Source organism: Diabrotica virgifera, chromosome 2 (genome assembly GCF_917563875.1).
Source record: "Diabrotica virgifera virgifera chromosome 2, PGI_DIABVI_V3a".
In the NCBI taxonomy this organism is placed as follows: Eukaryota; Metazoa; Arthropoda; class Insecta; order Coleoptera; family Chrysomelidae; genus Diabrotica; species Diabrotica virgifera.
This window is the reverse complement of record NC_065444.1, coordinates 239,396,629-239,421,340: the sequence shown is the minus strand read 5'-3', so window position 1 is coordinate 239,421,340 and position 24,712 is coordinate 239,396,629. Positions and strand designations below refer to the sequence as shown.

General features: G+C 32.9%; 1 protein-coding gene and 1 long non-coding RNA gene across 2 annotated transcripts in view; one reads left to right on the top strand and one right to left on the bottom strand.

The window, feature by feature from the left end:
- Positions 1-24,712, bottom strand: part of LOC114328526 (arginine/serine-rich protein PNISR) — a 64,003-nt gene that overhangs the window by 22,491 nt on the left and 16,800 nt on the right. Inside the window, exons 4-8 of the mRNA XM_028277393.2 lie at positions 16,068-16,157; positions 15,904-16,012; positions 15,685-15,738; positions 11,571-11,662; positions 6,016-6,172 (exon numbers count right to left, since the gene is read on the bottom strand). Of these exons, the coding sequence (XP_028133194.1) occupies positions 6,016-6,172; positions 11,571-11,662; positions 15,685-15,738; positions 15,904-16,012; positions 16,068-16,157 (502 nt within the window). The remainder of the gene's footprint in view (positions 1-6,015; positions 6,173-11,570; positions 11,663-15,684; positions 15,739-15,903; positions 16,013-16,067; positions 16,158-24,712) is intronic.
- LOC126879838 (uncharacterized) lies at positions 16,733-17,640 on the top strand. The gene is made up of 2 exons (XR_007696305.1): positions 16,733-17,301; positions 17,507-17,640. It is a non-coding gene; the product is annotated as an uncharacterized LOC126879838 (long non-coding RNA).

Genomic DNA, 24,712 nt, shown 5'->3' with positions numbered 1-24,712 from the left:
TTTAAGAAAAAATTAACCGCAAGGTTTTCGAATGGCGCATATCTTTTGATTATTGATACAAAGTACATCCTGTACAAAGTACATCCATTGTACATCCTGAAGTGATTCCAGAAAAAAGTAGACTCTTATGGAAAATGTCCATTATGGTCTGCTTTTTGACAGATCTCTCCTGGAATATTGGTCAATTATTGTCCGATGTTTTGTATGATTTTAAAAGTTTATGTTTATGCAAAAAATCAAAGCAACAACTCAAAAACCGTCTAAGTATTGTTTTATTCGGACGTTAAAACTTTATTTAAATTCATTTTCTATTAAAACAACAAACTGCAATAGAGAAAGATCTACTAGTAAAGAATCACTAATATTACTTTACCTTCAAGGCAAAAGTCAATAAGTCTATACACTAAATCAAATAAAAGCCTCGTTTACTTGCTCTAACGAATTTTCACTAAGTTATCGACATCACTTGTCAATTGCCAATTGTTTTTAACTCTGCTCACAGTACAAACACAATCGCGAAAGTTGTGTCTCACTAAAATACCAGTGGACTTGTACACCAAGGCGTTATCCAATACGCAACATGAAACACGCAATATCTAATAAATATCGCTGGTTAATATGTCTCTCCAACAACTAATTGACAGGGTCGACAGCTACACATACCTTGGTACCAACATAAACAGCCAGTGGGACCACTCAAGTGAAATAAAACAATGCATAGGAAAAGCGAGATCAGCGTTCATAATGATGAAGTCTCTTTTCAGAAGCCACGATTTACCTCTTGCTAGCAAAATCTCTATCATTAGATGCTATGTATTTTCTACGTTATTATACGGAATAGAGGCCTGGACACCTTCCGAGGCTTCTTTGAGAAAACTCGAGGCATTCCGAGATGTGGTGTTACAGGCGCATTTTGAGAATTTCGTGGGTGGATCGTGTGACTAATGTTGAGGTTCTACGTAGAATAGCCAAGGAATGCGAGATTATTAACACAATCAAAGAGCTCAAATTAGAATATCTTGGCCATGTTATGAGGAATGAACAGAGATATGGCTTCTTGCAACTCATTCTTCAAGGCAAGGTATTTGGAAAGAGAGGACCAGGGAGAAGAAGAATACCTTGGCTTCAAAACCTGAGAAAGTGGTTTAATACATCGACAACCGGACTATTCAGAATAGCAGCAAGCAAAGTTAGGATAGCCATGCCGATCGCCAACTTCCGGAACGGATAGGCACCTTAAGAAGAATATGCCTCTCTTTAACGCATTTAAAACTACCTACACTCCGTTTCAAGCGTTAGAATCAGTATGGTTGTATTAGCGGTGTGCAAGTACTTGGAGGGGATACGAGAAACGATCGTGCTCGAATAGCGGCAAAATGTTGCAACTTTCTTAAATAATTCATATTGTCAATTGAAATGGTCAAATTGACGTATATTTCATACCTACTGTCATTGAAGAAGAACAATTGTATGTTACTCCACAATATTGATATATGGTGTGCAATTTTATTATATAAAAGTAAATTTATTACTTGTATTTTGCTTGCAGTACTGCATTTTAATAATTAATTTTATTTGATACATACAATTGTTTACCTTTTAATAACATAACCTCAGTCTTACTTTTTCATCTTATAATTTTTTTGGGCTATGGCCTTGACAATTATCCAGCAACCAGGACCAATATGATTGGCCAATATAATTAAAAGTGCGAAAAAAGTTGCCGAGCTATGAAACCAGGTGTCGCTTTTCCGAACTTGCACGGTCCCAATATAATATTGTAATATTGTAAGCGGGTTTGTCATTCTGTGAATTATAAATAAATCCTCCTTTAGTATTCCACAGCAGTTAACAGCGAAAATCCTCTACAAGTACCTGCTACTACTACCTTTCACGGCCGCTGTCGTGCAGAGCGGCAACGTTGTTAAGAAAATTCACATTTAGTTTGCATGGAGCTATCCTTGTATTCTTTTCGTCAAGATATAAGAAATTTGACCTGACGCTGGTGGGATGTCCCTACCGATTTAGTATCATAATAAATAGTTGACGTTACTATTCCCTCAATTGTCTTTGCGACGGGTGGCAATAGTTTTGGAACAGCTACTAGGGCCGTACTATTTACAGAACTGACTCGTTACCTATCAATGCAAATAAATTATTAAAATTAAAATTTCTAGACAATGTATTAAAAATTTGGCTGGCTTGGAGGGGAAAGTTTTTTACTATCGGCAAAAAACATTAAAGATTCAAAGCTGGACTACCATGAAAATATGACGAGTAGCTTGTTTAAGGAATGGTTTGAAAAGAAGGTGTTGCCAAATTTGCCTCCAAAAAGTGTAATTGTAATGGATAACGCAACGTATCACAGCGAACAAATTAGAAGAATCCCCGGTGTAGGTTCGACAAAAAAAAAGATATCTGATTTTTTGTATGACAATGATTTGTACTTTGAAGAAACATATATAAAAAAAGAAATGTTGGAAGTTCTTCACACAAAAGTGTTTGAGAAACAATTTGTTATAGACGAATTAGCCAAACGTGATGGGCATAATGTATTGCGATTACCTCCTTACTACTGTGTCTTCAACCCCATTGAATTAATCTGGAGCCAACTTAAGGAAAGTTTACGGCGAAACAACTGCTGTCCCAAATTTAGTAGTGAATCGGTGTCACATATTGTAGAAGAAATAAAAAGATTTCCCCAACACTGTGGCAAAATTGTGTTTCACATGTTATAAAAACGGAAGATCATTACAGAACATTAACCTCACATATTAAACCAATAATTATAACATTAGATAACGATTCTAGTGAAGATGACAGCGATAGTGACATAGAGTTGTAATTTGTATTTATTTTTTTCCGTCTAAACTTCAAATTTTATTTTTCTATATTATTTTCTATGTTATTTTTTATTATGTTATCAGTAGTAATTGCACAAGAGCTCTGAAATTATTGAATTTTTCCCGAGTGACACTTTAACAGTTTTAATTTCACGAGCCGAAGGCGAGTGAAATTTGGTCAAAGTGTCACGAGAGCAAAAATTCTATATTAATTTCAGAGTTCGAGTGCAATTTGTTGCGATTATTTCATGAATAAAACTGTTCAAAACCAAAATTTTATTGCAATTTATGTATGTAAGTACAAATTAGTACCATTAAACACACAGTTTTTATAAATATTTGACGATTGAAAGTCATCACTTTTATAATTTTTAAAACATTAATTGTCATTAATATAACTGAATGTATTTTTTCGTAGCAACGAAGGGCATCTGACGTAATATACTTAACGACGGGAGATTATCAAAAATTATCGATTTAATTCAGATTACTGTAGCTTTCTATTGGTCAGAATCTCCTATGAATGAAATAATCTTTTTAATTCTGATTTTTGCTACCACTCTTTTAATCTTTTATTGTTATCATTAATTTCCTTAATTTCTTTAATTTGTTCATTTCTCTTATTTCATTGTACATAATAATATACCTATAACTACATAAATATAAATACGTAATAAATATAATGATATGATATTTAAATTTATATTTATTATTCTAACTCCATTGAAATATTATATCTACTTGAAGACTTGAATTTTTTTTGTTAAGGGGATGGGTACGAACTTTCGGCTTTAAGCCGTTACGTTATTACCGAGGGCCGAAAGTCCCTGAAAACTTCTAAAATGTTTATTTTAATTAGTTACAGGGGTGAAAAACTAAGAGAAAATTTAGTGTGATTTTTAATTTCAAATATCTCATTCAAAAGAAACTTTTAATTCATTCCAAGGGACTTTCGGCCCTCGGTAATAAAGTAATTTTTCATTCTGCGTTTAAATTTTTCAAAAATACTTACATATTAGTTTTCTCAGGATTCGAAAAAAATGATTACATTTAAAACACATTGAAAATTTTGACAGGCGTCAAAATTTTGCATTTGTTCCTTTCCCCTTAATTTTAGCGAATCCGCTCCTGGAGTGTTTGTTGTTTGTTATTCGCGATGAAAAACAAAGTAGCCGACCTCTGGTGGAATAAATTTAAACTACTATAAGTGGTATAAACAAACCAGAAAATTGTTGATTTGAATGGAATTTGGTCACTATTAAGAAATTTTTAGTAAATTTGTATTGTTCTATTCCTCAATTTAATGTTTGTTTATACCATTTATATCGGCCATTTTCTTGCATTCGACCTGCCCTCTATATTCCGTTTCAATCGCGAATTATGATACTAAATCGGTAGGGACATCCCACCAGCGCCAGGCCAGATTTCTTATATCTTGACGCAAAGATTACATTGCATCGCATGTTTGAAATACTCTGTAAGTTTCCTAGAACTGTCGTTCACTGAAACAACGGAGATAAAGATCGTCCAACCAAAATCATATGCCACATTCCGTGCATATCTTACCGCAATATATTTCCGATTCTTGAGATATTTCTTAGAAAATGACAGTAGCGTGTGCCGATAGAGATCAGCAAGTCGGGTCGGAATTTGTAGGAATTGGCATTCTGTAACTCATGTCGACCTCTACTATTGGAACGTTGGGTAGAAATTGAATACCTATTTACAAAAACAACATAACTGTATTTTTAAGATTTCTGTAATTTTTTAGTGCAAAAATACAATTTCTATGAAAGAATTGAAAATTTTAATGATATTATTTATAGATATTATATCTATAATATTTATAAATAATATCATTAAAATTTTCAAATTCTTTCATAGAAATTAGGTTTTTACACTAACAAATTAAGAAATCTTAAAAATACAGTTATGTTGTTTTTGTAAATAGGTCTTCAATTGATTTCGACTAGACAAGCCTATCGAGTTCACATTTCGACATCGTAATTGGTCTTGATGCTTGCGTATTGGCATTATTATTGTTGTTTTGACGTTGATTTGTTAAATTAATTAGCGATTTTAGCCTGTGTTGTTACTTATTTAGATAACTGCATATATAATTTTATATACCAATAATTATACAACATCAAGGTTAATAGAAATCCTTAAACATTTTAAGAATTGCTACTCTAAATAATTTACTGGTAGAATGTGTAGATTTGAACGTATCTAGTGTGTTTCAAACGAAAAACCAAAATTTTTCTTAGGGAAAAAATTTACTTTTACCGTGTAATAATATTTTATCTTCAGAGAGTCTACTATGTAATTTAAATGGTCAGCAGATGTTTTTTCTTTGGTGTTCGTGTTCCTAATCGGTGTTCCACTTGTCATTTTTTATTCTTGTTGTGTTGAATTTGCCAAACTTAACCAAAACTATCCAAAACAATCAAACTTTCTTCATTTTTTGATAAATTCTTCGCACACAACACTTATTACACTTTGCAGTGCGGTGTTGTCACCTCCTCCTGAGCGCGTCAAATAGAAGTTGGCGTTTTCGATTTACACTGATTACGATGTGAGTTACGGAATTCCAATCCAAACATGAAAACGACGAGATAGATATCCAACATTACGATTTCGGGTAATTACTATTCGACTTGGGCATTTCTATTAGATTTGTTAAAAGTTACAGAATATTACTGAATATGTTAAATTCAAGTAGCAGGTGAATCCCATATCGCCCAATTTTTCTCTTTTTTTTCTGACGTCTCCTTAGGAATTGCCATGTTACAATTACATCTTCACTAGAAGACGTTACAAATACTGATGTTCCAGAATTGGTACGCTCATGTTGCGACATTATCTCATGTTGCGTTTTCAAAACCCTTTCAGCCCGGTGACGCGTACGCGCGACCAAAAATTACTATTGACCAGTGCTGTTGACGCGTAAGCGCGTCCAGGCACGTAAGTATTCAAAGGAAATTATTTCTGCCGCCACAGGAGCCGAGGCTGGAAATATTACAGCGGAGCTGAAAGGGTTAACAGATGTACGCTATTTATTATGAAATATGCAAAATTTATCGTATGTTGGATGTTGTATATTGCATATTGGATATCGCCTTGGTGTACGAGCATTCTAAGACACAACTGGATGGAGTTTTAAAATACTGACCTTGACTTCGAGCGTCTACCTGTGAATCATTATCGTTGGATTCCGGACTTGGTGATCTGCTAGCGCTGCCTTCCTTCCGCCTTTCAGCTTCGTCTAATTTCTCTTCTATCTCCCGTTCGGTCTTTTGAAATTCGCTCATTTTTCGCTTGATTAAATTCTGAAATATATTTTATTTTAAATTCTATCTATGACAACTGATCTAAAAATACAAAAACTAATGCTTTAAGCAACGTTTTAACAATTTTTGTGATCATATACCAAAGTATACTCATTGACATTACGTGTTACGCAGTGTAACACCCAGAAGGAATAATTTCTTGAACTTTTGTATTCAGTGTAAGAAGTTGTCGTATAGCGAAATTGGCTGTCGTGTTAATTTTACGACAATGACGGGCATGCGTGTGTGGACAAACGAAGGTAGAAGAACACTAAGAAGACCAACCGGTCAACCGCGGCGTACCACACAAGTTCAAGAAAGTATTACTTCTGGGTGTAACACTTCTAATGCCACTGAGTGGTTGAAGTGAAGAGTCGAAGGTTGGACTTTAACGAACACACCTCCCAAGAAACTGAAAGCCTTTGAAATCTGGGTGTATCGGAGAATCCTACAAATAAATTGGGTGGATAGAGTTAGTAACGTAACAAAGTTGTTTTGAATCGGATGGAAAAGTTACGAAAGTCGTCAGAACAGTTAAAAATCGAAAACTTAAGGGTGATTCCATTTCAAATCACTCAATTTTGGATCAAAAAAACTTTGGATCTCCTATTTGTCTGAAAATTGGTATATAGCATCTGCGGCATGTAGAAATAAAACATTTAAGATCGAATTGTCCTTTTCTTCTCTTTTTTCTCAAAATGTTATTTTAAGCGATTTTACAGTGATTTGGAATTGATTTAAACAAATTTGCATTTTCTATCGTAAAGTATCAATACTATTTTAATAGAAGGAACTCAAAAATGTCATTATATGGCATTATAACAAGTTATTTTGATTCAAAATAAGTTTTTGATCAAATTTTATAGTGTAGAAAACGTTAAAATACCCTTTTTACATTTTCCTCCATTCCCAAAATACATCATAATCGATTTTGCTGAAAATTTGCCCACAGATAGCCAAAACATAGGACTTTAAGTGGTTAGAAGGATTTGAATTATAATACAATACTAAAAAAATTACTACATGCAATATCATAGTCAAAAATATAAGTGTCTACTGCTAGTACAATTAACTCGGAAAATATCGACCTCACGACAAAAATTGTTAAAAAGAAATTGTAATAATTGTAAATACGATTCATTTGGAACAATTTCAGTTCCTACCATTTTTGTCGAAGAGTTAAAGGTGGCGGAGATATTGAGCAAAAACGGTTCTCCTTTAAAATCAAGATGGCGGCTAACGTAACGGAGGAATTCATTCGCGATTTTAAATTTAGGCTTGTACTGACCCCCCTAAAGATTAGAAAAATAAAATTTTGGACAGCTCGGCATGCAAGGCCAAATGCTATCCCGCCTGGACTAATATACTGCCCTGCTAATAAACACCGCCGTATCTCCAAAATTTTAAAAATTGAGATTTTTGCACCATATGAATAATTATGATTTACAGTCGGAAAAATGAAAGAATACCCATGGACGAACATATAAAACACGCTGTATTTTCCTGTCATCGTGTCATACAAAAAATTGGCCAGCGCAAGTACATGTAATAATTATTATTACATGTACTTGCGCTGGGCAATTTTTTGTATGACACGATGACAGGAAAATACAGCGTGTTTTATATGTTCGTTCATGGGTATTCTTTCATTTTTCCGACTGTATATAACATATTCACATAGAAAAAAACCCGTATTTTACATTTCTAAATATTTTATGAAATAAAATAGTTTCCTCGTAAACGCCAAAAATGACTATTATGCTTAGTATAAACCTGGCAATTAACGCTTCATAGTAAAATCCTGGTATATGCTCAGCAGATACGGGTTTTTAACGTAGGATAAAACGATATGCGAGGTTTTTTCTAAAGAACAGAGGTTGACTTTTTGCAGAGCAGAGTTAAAATCTGGGATAAAGGACCCCACACCTGTGACGACACCTGGGATTCCTAGGAGTAGAAAGGACCAAATAATAAAAAACTTAGGTGAAATTATACCGGAGAACCGCCATCAATTTTGGGACGAATTACTAACTTCCGATTAAAAATAATTTTCATTTTGTATTTTTAAATACTAATGTAAATTTTTCGTAAATACTTATGTTTTATTCAACAAATCTTCATAGATTACTAAAATATTTGAATGCGTTGCCTCTCGAGGCAGTTATATAAATTTTATAATAATTACATTGTTAAAACCAAGCTTAAGACAAATTTGGATTATACGTGGTTTTAGCTAAGTAAACTTGACATAATTCTTTGCGTTCTTAGACCGTATGTCGCAAACTAATGTCCATATTATAATTTTGCAATTTTTTTTTTGAAAAAAGTTAACTATGACGCTACACACTCTACCCTAAATAATTTTATATTATTATTGTACCAAAAGCACAACGGATTAAATAAAAATCTTTAATCGCGTTTTTCTCAAAACTCGATATCGTGGAGATACGGGGTTCTCTCTTAGTAGGGCAGTATACTTTTGAGTCTGATATTATTGCATGTAACTTTTTTTGTATTGTAATATAATTCAAATCCTTCTAACCACTTAAAGTCCTATATCTTGGCTGTCTGTGGACAAATTTTCAGCCAAATCGATTATGATGTATTTTGGGAATGAAGAAAAATGTATTTTAAAACGGAGAAAAAACGGTATTTTAAGTTTTCTACACTACACATTTTGATCAAAAACTTTTTTTGAATCAAAATAACTTGTTATGATGCCATATAATGACATTTTGAGTTCCTTCTATTAAAATATATTATTTTTTCCATTGATACTTTTCGATAGAAAATGCAAATTTGTTTAAATAAACACCAAATCACTGTAAAATCGCATAAAATAACATTTTGAGAAAAAAAGAAGAAGACTTTTTGGCCTTAAATATCTTATTTTAAGTCACGCAGAAGCTACCAAGTTTCAGAAAAATCGGAAAACCAAAAGTTTTTGCCTGAATGATTTGACATGGAATGTACCTTAAATATTTTGGCCATGTTATGCGACACCCAGAGAGATATAATATATTCCACTTAATAATACAAGAATGTCATGGTTTAAAAACCAGAGAGGATGGTTTAACAGATCTACATTCCTTTTACGAGCTGCCGTCCTGTCGTCAACAACATTACTATAGCCAACACTCGATAATCGAGCAAGGCATATGAAGAAGTTTAATAGGGAACTTGCATAAAATTTTAAATTCGAAAAAAATGGTATAAATCACAACGGAACATAATTTAAAACATGTATCAAAGATAAAAAAGTTGTTTTTGTGTTCCGTTTGGCGCCTAAAAAAGATTCTAAATTCAAATTATTGCAGCTAGCCCAAAACGGGTCGTGACATCATATGATTATATGTTTACATTCTGCACCGACAAAGTAAACAAAATTGTATATAATTTTAAATTAGACATTATAGACGTCAGTAGAAAATACGTTTGATCGTTTGAACTATTTTATTTTATTTATTTATTCACGGGCAAGCCCTATTCAGATATAAATGTTACAGTGTTCTAAATTATCATAATATAACATAACAAAGTGGTTTGAGAAAAAATAATTCTATGAGTAGTACAGTTATAAAAAAGAAAACAGAATAAGATAACATATAGGTCAGTACAATTACAAACAAAAGATAACACATAAATCAATTCAGAAATGTTCCAAGGTATAACGGTTTTGAGTTATCTAATACATACAGGTCATGTAACACTAATCACAATACAAAAGCTCTGGCCGAAAGTATTAAAAAGTTAGGGAAGAAATATGATTTTTAAAGCGGGAAACTGATATATTAAAAATTTCGAGGTTATTTAAGGAGTTTGCTAATCGAAGAGTTCTAGGAATAAATGTGTTGTATAATTGAATCTATGAAAAGAAACATAAAAGGTTTGCACCTGCCTAGTCGAACGACTGGGGAGAAATAGAGATATTTTGGAGAGAAGCTCGGGGCAGTTACACAGCCCGTTGATAATTTTAAATAAAATTATTAAGTCTCTTTGTTTTTTCCGTACCTCAAGAGGAGGTAAGTTCAGTATGCGCTCTAATGCATCTTAGTGGCAATATATCTCAGAAAATTGTGTTGGACAGCCTCAGTTTATGAGTAAAGTAATAGTGGGGCCAAATTGTGGAACAGTAATCAAAATGAGATCTACCAGGGAGAAATAAAGGGATTTTAAATATATAGAAAACTTGTACTTTTAGAAAATGGCACTAAACAACACTTATGGTGTTTTCTTTTATTTTCCATAGTAAACCTTCTTTCCTTTCCTTCAAAAACTGTATCAAACTCCAATCTCAACAAACTGGTATATATTATTACAATGACATACGATAAATGTCATTAGAATATAAATATTTTCCCTTATTCCGCGACGATGAGCTGACCAAATACCCAAGTACGTAGAGGCCAATAAGCCAATAAACTAAAGAAGAAGACAAGAATACACCTATTAAATATAACCATAAATATAAATATAACCGTAAAGTTAAACTATGTGACGTCACGGGTCGTTTGAACTATTTTAAAATACAGAAGACAAGCTTGTACTTCTAAGAGTTATTATGAGTTTTTGAAGCGTGGAATTTTGGAAATCTCATTTTTAAACAAAACTGAACAATATTATGCAATAAAAAAATGTGCAAGTTCCCACATTTTGTTTCAAATTTATGTAATATAGAGTGTGCAAATGTCAGCGCAGATAATAGAGAGATATCGCAAATGCATTTTTATCGCACGCTAATAGCGGAATACGCTATTTTGACATGTACGCAAGCGCAGAATGAATGTTACGCTAATACCGGATAGCGTGTCCCGCTATTTAGGTTGAAATAAGGGACGGTAATAACGTTAACGCTAATTTGACATTTGGGATGAAACATAAAAATAATGTATAGAATACAAATTTTATAAACTAAATACTGTGAATCATCTTATGTTGAGAAATACGTGCATTTTTATTTTGTCTACAATAGACTACTTTTTGTGGTTAGGATATTATTTATTCAGATATTTTATATTATTTTTATACTAACTATTTATATTTATTGTTGGTTAAATCATTAAAATTAAAATGCATGTCAACCAGCTCAATATCCAAATTCATTTTTCAAAAACAAACAATTACAGTATTCCTCAAAATTAATTTCTAGGTTACATTGTAATACCAAACGTCGGTTGTCATAATAACGTTAAGCCCCGCCCCAGAACATTTGCGATAACTCTCTTGTTGCCTGTGCTGAAATAGAACGTTATACGTTATTTACGTCTTGACACGATATTATCGTTTGCATTTGCGATATCTCTCTACTAACTAATAGTCCGAACAAAACTTTTGTCAATATAATAATCTGTATAAATAAAAACATTTTTATCCAATTTCATTATTTTTGTGTACTTACCCTCAACTCATCATCAGAATCTCTGTAACTGCCTCTATCTCTCTCATCCTCTGAACTACTTCCAGAATCGTCTCCTCCGTACATACCCAGTCCTATCATTTGTATTATTGTTGAGAAAACGAGATATGACATGTCGTAAGTAAAGTTAAATAGCCCAAAGACTAAAATGGGCACATCCAAGTACAGGTAAACAGAACTTTTAACATTTTTAATTTACAAAACCACTCAATCCTTAGAAAAAAATCAATTATGTGATTCTGACGTTTGCTGAGTCAACCACATACTAATTTAGAGGAAAAAACCAGATGTCAATTTTAGGAGGTATTTGACATAAATTCTTTCTTTCTTCTTCTTTAAAAGGATACTAGAAAAAATCCCTTAGACCACTGATTCCCAAAGTTGATTAGTCCTATAAAAACTTTCAAATCTGGGACTTAGTTGTCTTAAGAAAAAACAGGTATAACTTTACGAAGAACTCCAAATATGAACAAAATTCTGTGTATCAGTTTTAACGACTTATCCATTATCTATATATAAAAATAATTTGTTTAGGAAAGATTAGAAAATGCAATACGCGATAAAAATATGATCTATTTTAGTTGAGCTCGAAGGAAAGAGAAGCCATGAAGCCCTGACAGATGCATATCTCAATTTAATCGCAGAAATTTTTTTTCCAATTAGCTAATTGGTAAACATTGCAACTTTGGTAGCCAACAAAGAGGGGAAAATGGTCGGGTTAACAACAGTTTTACTAACTATAGAAAACACATATTATAAAACTAACTAAAGTAGAGTATTACAAACTTAAACAATGGGAAAATTACATTACAAAGATATTACCTATTCAAATACGATAGAATTAGTTGACTTTTGGATATTATTAACTGCGACAAACCCCTAATAACACGCTTTAAGGTAATACAAGCTTATAAAATGATAGCAATGTTTTAGAACAGTGGTTGTCAACCTGCCGTACATGTACCACTGGTGGTAGATATCATTTTTTGCGGTGGTACACAAACTCAAAAACACAGCCAAAATCGGCAGGCTACGATGTTCCGAAATGGGAAGTATTCATGATAGTTTGCTCCTACATACAGAGGTTAGGTGGCTTTCAAGAGGAAAAGTACTATGTCGATTATTTGAGCTTCGTTACGAAGTTCAAATATTACTAGCTAAACAAAATCATGGACTGAAAAACAGGTTTACTGTTTGTAATAAAAAAATTTTACTCTTGTTGAATTTCATTTTATCCATTTCTTAAAATTCCATCATATAAATTATTGTTAATTAGATTACCTATCTAGAGAGGAATTTCAGTTAGGTGGTACCAAAAATAATAAAAAGAATTTGGTGGTACACTTCGCGTCAAAAAAAAAACTGGTACAACTCTTATAACCGAAAATCGTGTTTTTCAAGTTGTGTAAGTTGATCTTGTCACAAGTGTCATTCCAATTTCTAGGGCAACGTTGCCAGTTCAACGAAAATATTATATCAAACTAGGTAAAAACGGGGCCGTGCGACAGACCGCATTTTTAATATACTAAAAACTAAAATAATTGTAATTTTCCGTCATCTTAATTAAGTATCCATACATTGATTCGTGTTTTATTATAATTTATGAAAATATTTCAATTCAAAAATAATGATAGATAATAAATCTTGACAGGACTTTAAATTATTATGTTTAATGTCAAATCGAGAGGTGTGCACATTAAGTTGTGTAGAATAAATAAAACACACTGAAAAAATTAAAAATTAAATTTGAAATTAATACAAAATGAATAACTTTTACAGTGAACAAGTGTGTAATTTAAATATATGTATTACAATTCGAAATATACATTTTAAACGTTATTTTTTTGTATTTAGATTTAGTGCAATTCCGTTATCTGTGATGGCAACAACGAAGTGATTGACGAACAATAATTGTCAGTCTGAACACAGGTTTACGTTGGGAAAAAAAAGTGTACCAGTTTTATATGACGCGAAGTGTACGTGACTCAAAAAGGTTGAGAACCACTGGTTTAGAGTCTATAACTTCATTTTTCGACACCACTGATACCAGCAGACACCTACCTAATGTTTGGTACAATTTACTGTTCATAGCTCTACCTAAGAAGACAGCAGCAAAAACCTGTGCTCATTATAGAAACATCAATTTGTTAAGCCATTTATTGAAAATTTTTCTAAACGTAATACATGGCCGTATCTATAATAAATGCGAGGAATACCTAACATGCGTGACATACAGTTTGGTTTCTGTAACGGGAACGAGAGAGACATTGTTTGGGATGAACATACTTGCTCAAGATGTCGTGATATACCTGTAAACATGTACTATTGTTTTATTGACTTTCAAAAGGCATTTGAACGTGTTAAGCCCTCTATATTGATCGAAGCTATCAATAATTTGTGATATTCGGACTACACAGTGCTTCTAGCGTCTTCTCAAGCAGATCTGAAAACATTACTTGACAGTGTCACTGAGAGCTGTAAGGAAGCAGGCCTGGATCTGAACATATGGAAAGCCAAAATACAATTAATAAACAACAGCATATAAAACCGTCTTTATATGTAAATAGTACCAAACTTAAGTTAAACTGATCAAATTGTTTAAAAACCATGCAGAATATAATATTAATACTAGATAAAGAAGCAAAGAAGAGGGGGCTAGTAATAAACCAAAGCAAAACGAAATACCTCAAGTTCTCAAGAGAGAATACGAACATCGAGAAAGAAATTAAGCTTGGTGCATATACATTTGAAAGAGTACATCCTTTCAAATACTTAAGAGTGATGGTGAATGGCAGAAACGATAGAACGGATGAAATAAATGAACGCATCCTACTGGGTAATAAAACCTACTTGAACTACCAAAAATTCTTGAAAGAAAAACACATTAGTAAGACAACCAAATTAAAAATTTACAAGATTGCAATCAGACCAGTGATCACCTATGGTGCAGAGACGATGTGCCTAACACAAAAAGATGAAATGAGGTTAGAAATCTTAGAGAGAAAGATAATTCGACGAATAATGGGACCGGTGAGGATAAGTGTAGGCTAATTTAAAAGACTAACCAATGAAGAAATTAAAGAAGTCATCCAGGGTGAAGACATAATCAAGTTCGTGAAGGCGCAAAGGCTCAGGTGGCTGGGACACACAGAAAGAGCTAACCCAGACTCTACGCTAAAGCGAATAACTGGCTGTAGACCAACAACAAAGAGACCAAATAGAAGACCCAAAACAAGATGGAGAGATCAAGTCTTAGGGAGACATAAAGAAGCTGAGAATCTACAATTGGAAGGAGCGTTGTAAGGACCGGAAAGAATGGAGGAAAATTGTAGACAAGGCCAAGTCACACACGCTGCTATAATAATAAAAGACAACAGCGGACTGATTCTCCGCAACAAATGAATCAGAGAGCCCAAAAGGGCGGCAAACACTCGCCAGGAGCGAATAAGCCATGATGATGATCAAATTGTTTACCTTGGATAGGTATCAGTTAAATTCTAACGCAGAGTCACGGTGAAATTAGATCCAGAATTGATCAGGCCAGAGCCCCTTTTAAAAGGATTCCAAGGTATTATGTAACAGTGACCTAAAATTGGCATTGCGGAGCCGCCTACTTCGCTGTGTGATCTAAATCACCTTGAGGCTTTCAAAATGTGGTGCTATAGAAGAACTTTAAAAGCTTCTTTGGTGAAGAAGATTCGAAACTCTACAATACTAAAATGTCTCAGCAACCTGAAGTACCTACTTCGGACCTGTAATGAGATCCCAAATATAGATGGCTACAAAATATTATGCAAGGGAAAATAGCAGGGAAAATAGCAGGTAAACGCAGTCTACAACTACATTGATACAAGCATGCTATTTAGGGTGGCCATGAATAAAATTAAGATAGCTATGATGAATAGAATTAAGAAGAAGAAAACTAACTATAGATAAAAGAAAAGTAAAAAAGAAATCATTGTATATAAAATATATCGAGCAGCTCTTATCAAAATTTGTTTTACCCAAAATGAACATATCTGAATTATTATTGCCAAAGAACTGTGTAGCTGTACTTGAAAATATCTCAAAAATAAAACTAAAATAGATTACTCACCGAGTCGACCTCTAATGGTGGCACCACTGCTGGGTGCTGTGGCTGCTTCTGAAGCTGAAGTTAACAACAAATTTAACAAACTTATACCATATATACCCTGCTAACAATCTTACGAAATTGAAAAAAATAGCCATCTGGATGAAACACACCCTAAACATGTTTTTATTAAAACAAGTAAGAAAGATACAAAAAATAAAAATGCCCTATATTGTACAATACCTTTGCGATTTTTAACAAAACGTTGCAATTCCTCTTTACACACTGCCTCTATTTGGCGATTTGTCACATTTAGTAATATTTCAGTCATTGTCCTTCTCACTTTCAACATCTAAAAATATTAAAGATAACATTATGTGACATTTAAAATATAGCTTTTCTTGTACCAATTCCTCCTGTGTTAATGGCACTGGTTCTGGAGACTTATTCTTTTTTTTAACTTTGTTTTCATTATCAGAGTTTTCTCCATCACTTTCCTATAAGAATAAAATTACTGTATTTAAGACCTTAACAAGATTTTTAAAATTGATTGATTTAAAATTGATTTCTTTAAATAATTCAGTCAATTTGTACTCTACGAGCTCCCTAGTGGGAAAGTTTTGGGGTAGTTCTGATTTCTTTCATTAAATATGTATTTTGGGCCGCTGAATCCGAATATGAGGTTTGCGGACAAAATTTCTTGACGTAACATTGAAAAACTAGCGAAAAAAGCGAAAAATTTCTGCTTTTTTCCGCTTTTTTGCTCAAATCTCGAAAACTATTAACTTTTAGTAAATGGTCTGTTAACAGAAATTAAAGTATTTAAAATTATCTATAAATATCACTATTTACTTTTTTTTCAGACGAACCATCCCAGATAGCATGTAAACTTGTGGCAAGTTTGATTCTTCTTTGATTTTAAATTGCTGCGACAAATATGACGATGCAAGTTTGTGTCAAGTTTGCTGCAATATTGTTATGACAAAGATGATGATTCAAGTTTGTAGCAACTTTGCTGCAAGCGTACAGTTGCAAAGTCACCTACGTCACGCGTGCCATCTATTTGGTTGACTTACAACTTACAACTTACACGTTACGGTCGGTTCGGTTTCGTTCGTTACCCTGACTGATGTCATACCCACGAAAACGAGAGTGTTGCCACTGGTGGTAAATTTCCCTTTCTGCGAGAATTTTCAACATAAAAGGGAAAAAGTTAACTTAATAAGGGAATCTCTTTGCTCCAGTCCAAATTGTAAAATATTTATAAAAATCAAAATATTTGAAAATAATTCAACATATTTTCACAGATTTTTTAAATAGGAGCATAGGAGGGAATTTTATCATAAAAGTGGGAATTTTTAAGGTAGGTTGAGGGGAAAAAGCTTACTCGACAGCTGGCAACACGGGAAAAGTGACCTGCCATTGCCATCCTGCCAAGCGGTGATAATTTGTGGTTAGGTATATCCTATCCTATGTTGATATTTTTCTTTGATTTTTTTACATTTACCGTACAATTCTCCGAGATTATTACTTTAATTACTAAGCTGAAGCTTGTTTTCTTCAGTTTTTCATAGACCCACCTGCTTGTGGTGATTAGGATTAGGTACAGATTGGTATTCTTTTTGCTTTGGTGAAATTGAGGTAAGTTTTTTTTGTTTTTTGTAGCGTCTAACTGTATTTACATACATACTATCTAAAATAAACATATTATAATATATTATTTATAAATAAGTTTTAGGTTTTATTGTAAAATTGTTACTTTAACATGTTTTTATCTCTTTTAATAGCAAATATTAATTCTGTTCACAAAGCAAGACTTTATAACAATTTCTTTTATTTGTTTCAGAGCTGAGACAAAACTGAGCATCGGAATCTGAAGCTAGCGCTAGCGGGTTTAATGTAAGTTCCAATAAATAATTTTAGACAATAGATTGTATTTTAGTTGAGTGATTACTGAATAAATAGTTATATAAAATGGTATTGTATTTTTTATTCACATTGTTTTATTCAAATTGTGGCTAGTATGTCAAAACAAACCTTAAGCAAGTTTATATCAAGTTTGAAAAAACAAACTTCATGCAACAAAACAAAAACAAACCTTCAGCAAGTTTATTATATCAAGTTTGTATCAAGTTTGAAAAAACAAACTTCATGCAAGTTTGTCACACACCAACTAGCAAGTTTGATTTAAACTTGCTGCAAGCTTGCAAAGTTGCCATGGCAAACCTGCAGCAAGCTTTCATGTTTGATGTATCAAACTTGTTGCAAGTTTGAAACAAGTTTATATTGCTATCTGGGATTCGGTCTAAACTGTAAGTTGAAAATTGCCAATTTTTAACGGTCTCGGCAAAACCCACTTTTTACATTCCAAAACTTTATTTTTTATTAGAATTCTGTCATTTGATAAATTTCTCCTAGTTTTCTGTACAAATAATAAATGTTAGTGCATAATATGAATATGGTATGTCTCTTGTCACAGCTTCCATGAATCCATTCCATCCTAAAATACCGAGAATGTCTCTGCTTTTCTCTTAGAGCCACAGAAGAAGATCAGGCACAGATGCGAGTCACAGTTTCAGTTGGTGTGAACATTCACTTCGGATCTGTTATCTTGATTTCTGATAAACCTTGAGGGTTTGTCCTTTCAAAATGTATTAGTTGAACAGCTCCCTGACTTCCATAAACCTCAGGCGCGGGTTTAGCTTTTAACCGAGGAATGAATGGATTGGTTAGGAACTACTGCATGTTTTGGTGCAATACCTGGTGTCCACTTATATTTCCCCCCATTTTAACTGCCTATAACTTCTAAACGGCTCAAGATAGAAATATGCGGTTTTCGCTGAAATGTTTTTCTCTCGTAAAAGTTTTGTCTGAATTGATTGATTTTTTCATCATCATCATCATCATCATCATCATTGGCTCGACAGCTCTTTCTGGGTCTTGGCCTGTTCCAGGATTCTTCTCCACTCTGATCTGTTTCGTGCTTTTTTTCTCCAGTTTTTTATTTTTAAGGTTTTTATATCATTTTCTATTTGTTCTAAATATCTCAGCTTCGGTCTTCCTCTTGTTCTTTTTCCTACTGGCATCTGTTTGAATATTTTGTTTGGTATTTCGCCTTCTTCCATTCTTTCTACATGTCCCATCCAACGCAGCCGTCCTATTTTAATGAATGTTATGATATCCGGATCCTGGTATATTTCGTATAGTTCAGTTTCGTATAGTATTGATATTTTTATATCGCTTTCAATTACGAAAAAAAAATGGCGGATTTTTGAAAAAAACTTTGTTGACTTTTTTTTAATGTAACACCCAGTATATTTTTTGTAAATTGAAAGAACGGTCATTCACCTATCCAGCGATATAAATTTTTTAAAAATCGGTTGTCAAATCGCTGAGTAATTAATTTTTAAAATGAGAGGTGCAACGTGGATATCACATACCTAAATAACATAACTAAGCAAATTGATATTATGTTATACGATTTCCACATTGCATCTCTCATTTTAAAAATTAATTGCTCAGTCATTTGACAACCGATTTGAAAATTTTTTATATCGTTGGATAGGTAAATGACCGTTTGGGTCATTTACCTAAATCTATCGAATGATACCAAACAGGACTCCCACGGAGAGGAGTGGAGGGGAAATTTATAATTTTAAATACAAACCCCGTGACTGGCTGAGTAATTAATTTTTAAAATGAGAGGTGCAACGTGGATATCACATAATTAAATAACATAATTAAGCAAATTGATATTATGTTATGTGACTTCCACATTGCATCTCTCATTTTAAAAATTAATTGCTCAGTCATTTGACAACCGATTTTAAAAAACTTTATATCGCTGGATAGGTAAATGACCGTTCTTTCAATTTACAAAAAAATATACTGGGTGTTTCAATAAAAAAGTCAACGCTTTTTTTTTAATCCGCCATTTTTTATTTAAAAGCGATATAAAAAATTCACATTCAAACAAAGCTTTTACTAAAATAAAACATTTCAGCGCAAACCGCATATTTCTATCTTGAGTTTTAGAAGTTATAGGCCGTAAATATGGGGGAAAATATAAGTGGACACCTGGTACAAGAAATGCCACCCATGACGTGAAAAGTTGATTGTATGTACGTTTAAATCAGTGTCATCGTACACGTGTTGTGTAAAGCACGGCTGGTCAATTTTCTGCGGATCGCCTGCGATTGCTGACACTTCCAGACAAGCAACGCGCTTGTTCAAAGTCTTGTAGCGGCAGTAAGGCCCATATAATTCGTCTCACCATTCCTTGCAGGGTTGGCCGTTTTCTTTACAAAAAGTACGGCTCAAGAAAATAGGTTGATATAGTTTCCTCTTTGGGATTTTGTTCATCCTATACAGAAGCTGTTCGCCTGGAAGTGTCAGCATTCACAGACGATCCGCAGAAAATTGACCTGCCGTACTTTACACAGCAGGTGTACGATAACGCCGATTTTAACGTACCTACATGCAATCGACGGATACCACACTTTTCACGTCATAGGTGGCATTTCTTGTATTGCACCAAAACATGCAGTAGCTTATAATCAATCCATTCCTCGGTTAAAAACGAAACCCGCGCCTGACGTTTATGGAAGTCAGGGAGCTGTTCAAATAATTCATTTTAAAAGGACAAAACCTCAAGGTTTATCAGAAATCAAGATAACAGATCCGAAGGAAATGTTCACACCAACTGAAACTGTGACTCCAACTGTGTCTGATCTTCTGTGGCTCTAAGGGAAAAGCAGAGACATTCCCGGCCTCTTAGGATGGAATGGATTCATGGAAGCTGTCACAAGAGACATACCATATGAACTAACATTTATTATTTGTGCAGAAAACTAGGAGAAATTTATCAAATGACAGCATTCTAATAAAAAATAAAGTTTTGGAATGTAAAAAGTGGGTTTTGCTGAGACCGTTAAAAATTGGCAATTTTTAATTTGCATTTTAGAGCAAACCGTTCGCCTGAAAAAAAAGTAAATACTGATATTTGTAGAGAATTTTAAGTACTTTAATTTCTGTTAAGAGACCATTTACTGAAAGTTAATAGTTTTCGAGATTTGAGCAAAAAAGCGAGAAAAATCAGAAATTTTACGATTTTTTCAGTGCTCCGTCACGAAATTTTATCCGCAAACCTCATATTCGGATTTAGCAGCCCAAAATACATATATAATGGAAGAAATCAGAATTACCCCTAAACTTTCCTAGTCAAAGCACAATTTTATTGAATTAAAAACTCTAAATAGGCCAGTTGCCAGAAAAAAAATGCCACTGAAACTCTAAAAATAACGAACAAGCTGAATATTGCTGAGAATGTCAATTTTTGACATTCTCAGCAATATTCAGCGAAGTTGAGTAACAGTTAAGCAATGAAACAATTAAAAATTAAGAAATTAGTAGCTTTTGAGCATTGGTGTTACCGAAGAATGCTACGAATATCATGGGTAGACAAGATTAGCAATATTGAAGTACTTGAAAGGTTAATTTTATTTATTTATACTGCACATTTACAGCAATGATGCCAATTATAAACGCACAGTTGGTCAATACAAAGAAATAAGAACATACAATAATTTATACAATACATACAATAAAATAAATACACTTTAAAACAATAAATAAGGGTATCACAGTTTATGCAACATATTACTTTTTTTCATATTATATAGGTGAAGGTCTTCACTTATGATAAAATCGTTCATTGCCATTCAGCAGTTTGACATGGGGGAGTTTGCATATTCTGGAGTTATTTTAAATAAAGTGTGTTTACATCCAAGTCTTTGGTCTGGTACATTAAAATTTATAAATGAAAGAATCGTAGAAGAATCTATGATTTGATAAACTATATTAAATATGAAAATGAATTGGGCATTTCTACGTCTTTCGCTCAATAACACAATGTCAAAAAGCATTCTCTGCAAGTTATAGGAAACCTTAAAAGGACAAATCCCAAATTTCTTTAGATATAAAGACCTTAAAAATTTTCTTCTGAATCCTCTCTATCATATCACCAGTGATATGGTGGAGGGACTCCATATGGTACAACAATATTCAAATTTTGACCTCACATATACATTAAAAAGCTTAATTGTAGTGTCACAATAAAATTCTTTACTGGATCTTAGGATAAAGCCTAACTGTCTATAACAACCATTAGTTAGTTTGAGAATGAGGTCATTAAAGGAGAATGTGCTAGTGAATAACACCCCTAGATCTCTGATTTTTGTTAACCTTTCAAGTTTTACTTCGTTAATAAAATAATCTGTTCTTATGATTTCTCGCTTTCTAGAAAAAGTCAGTAGTACATTTTGATTCATTTAAGTTCAAATCATTATTTTTACAGAATGTGGATATACCTTGAATATCTTGTTGTAAATTAATACAGTCATGTTCGTTTTTGATTGTAAGAAATAATTTTAAATCGTCTGCAAATAGAAGAAACTTGGCAAATTTTATATAATCGGTGATGTCATTTATGAAAATAACAAAAAGTAAAGGCACAAGGATGGAACCTTGCGGTACACCTGACCCGGTCATAAAACTGTCTTGAGTAGCAGTTCCCAAATTTGACTACATTAGTACGGTTGGTAAGGTAAAATTCAAAGAATTTTATAAGTTTGCAAGAAAGTGCATAATATGACCTCAGTTTTTTTAATAGTACTGAATGATTTACTCTATCAAAGGCTTTTGCTAAATCAGCAAAGATAACATCAACTTGAGAATTATTTATGGATGAAGCAATATAGTGACTGAAAATGCACAGATTTATTTGAGTTGATTTTTTGTTTATGAAACCATGTTGTTCTTCCATTAAAGTTTTTGAAACATGAGTATACAGTCTATTGTACATAATTTTTTCCAAGATTTTTGAAAGGGAAAGCAATACTGTTATAGGACGATGATTTGATATTAAACTCGTATTTCCAGATTTGTGGATAGGAGTTATTCTACCTGTCTTAAGCGCATCCGGAAACGTGCTTGTCTCCAAACATTTATTAAATATCATTTGTAGGGGATGTAACAGGACTTCTGAATACGCCGAATTCTTAATAAGAGGGAAGAAATTATACAGAATTATTAAGAGGCGGAAGTTTGAATATTTCGGTCATATAGTCGTAGGTCGTCGTCAATGTCTGCTGCGTTTGATTATAGAAGGGAAAATAAAAAGTAAAAGAGATGTAGGAAGAAGACGAACCTCCTGGTTACGAAATTGTGACGATAATATAATTTTGTCGTCTAGAGCAGGGGTCACCAATTATATTTCCTGAGGGTCCGTTTCGAAAACCTAGGACACTTCCGGGGTCCGGAACACTACCTGTCTGGTTGTTCCAATTCGGTAAAGAAATCAGAAGGGTGTGTGCAAAATTTTTAGGCAGAAATTGTTTTTTAACAGATTTTTAATAAATCCAAAACATCACCTTTTTTGCTCCCGAAAATATATATCGTCGTTGTGCGGGTAAAATCTGCTATGTATATTTTTCATTTTTTGGTGAAATTGAGTTATGAGTACAGAAATTCTCAAAATTTAATTATTAACACATTGGTATAATCTGCTATTTGGACCGTGCAAGTTCGGCAAAGCGACCCCTATTTCTACGCTCTGTACTTTTATTCGCACTTTTAATTATATTGGCCAATTATATTAGTCCTGGTTACCAAGGCCATAGTCCAAAAAAATAATAAGAAGAAAAAATAAGATGCAGGTTATGTTATGCAAACGTAAATAATTGTATGTAGTAAATAAAATTAGTTATTAAAATGCAGTACTGCAAGCAAAATACAATTAATTAAATTTACCTTTATATAATAATTGCATATCATATCGATATTGTGGAGCAATATATAATTTTTCTGCTTCAATGACAGAAGGTATGAAATATACGTCAATTTGACAATTTCAATTATGAATTATTTAAAATTTAAGATAGTTGCAATATTTCTCCGCGACTCGCGCACTATCCTTTCTCGTTTCCCTTCCAAGTACTTGCACACCGCGAATAGGCTATGAATAGAATTAACCAAGTTATAAACATTTTGTTAAAATCTGCTATGTGTTCAGGTGAGGTAAAATCAAGGTTTTATGTCTCCCCTGTAAAATTTAGTTTTTTACACATAGCAGATTTTGCTCGCGCAACGACGATATGTTTCTAGCATTTTTGGATCATCTTAAACAAAAAAAAAAAAAATTTCTGTCACTTTTTCTCAAAACTTGATAGATTTCAAGTTTTAAGCGATTTATATACTGAAAAATGCGAAAATAAGTATTTTCGATGCTTGAAAATTCATGTGTACATTATTATTTTTGCGGTTGTCAACTGCCTTCAATTATTGAAGTTAAACATTCAATTTGAAGATTCTGATGAGTTATCGGGGTTTATTTCAATTTCGACCGTTTGTTTTTATTGGCGTTTTAATTAGCACATTGGCAATAATTAATTGAATAAATAAATAAATAAATCATTAGGAAAAAAATATGTTAATAATAAATTATAAAATCTTAATAAATGTGAAGTATTTGTTGGACATTTTTTTCATAAGTACGTATAATATGTATAATAAGTGCGACAGAGACGCACCATAAATTGCGATGTGCGGCGACTTAAAAGTCGAGTGGACTCGAATAATTAACAATTAAAAAACAACGGTCTATATTAAAATAATTAACTATTTATATGGGAAATAAGCCACAATTAAATCGAAAAAATAATTTTATTAACGTTTCGACAGTAGTATTTTGAATTTTGACGACACCCGATTTCGGCGTCGAAACGTTATAAAAATTATTTTTTCAATGTAATTGTGGCTTATTTCCCATCTAAATAGTTAATCATAAAAATTCCACAAGGAAATAGCTTCAGAACAATATTGAAGTAAGTCCCGATTACTCGTTAGAATCTTGAAATTGAATTTCTAAACTTCAATTTAGGCACTTGGTGACCTGAAAACTAATAATTTACATATGAGTTTTCAAACATTGAAAATGCGTAGGTATTTTCACATTTTTCAGATTTTAAATCGCTTATAACTCGAAAACCATCAC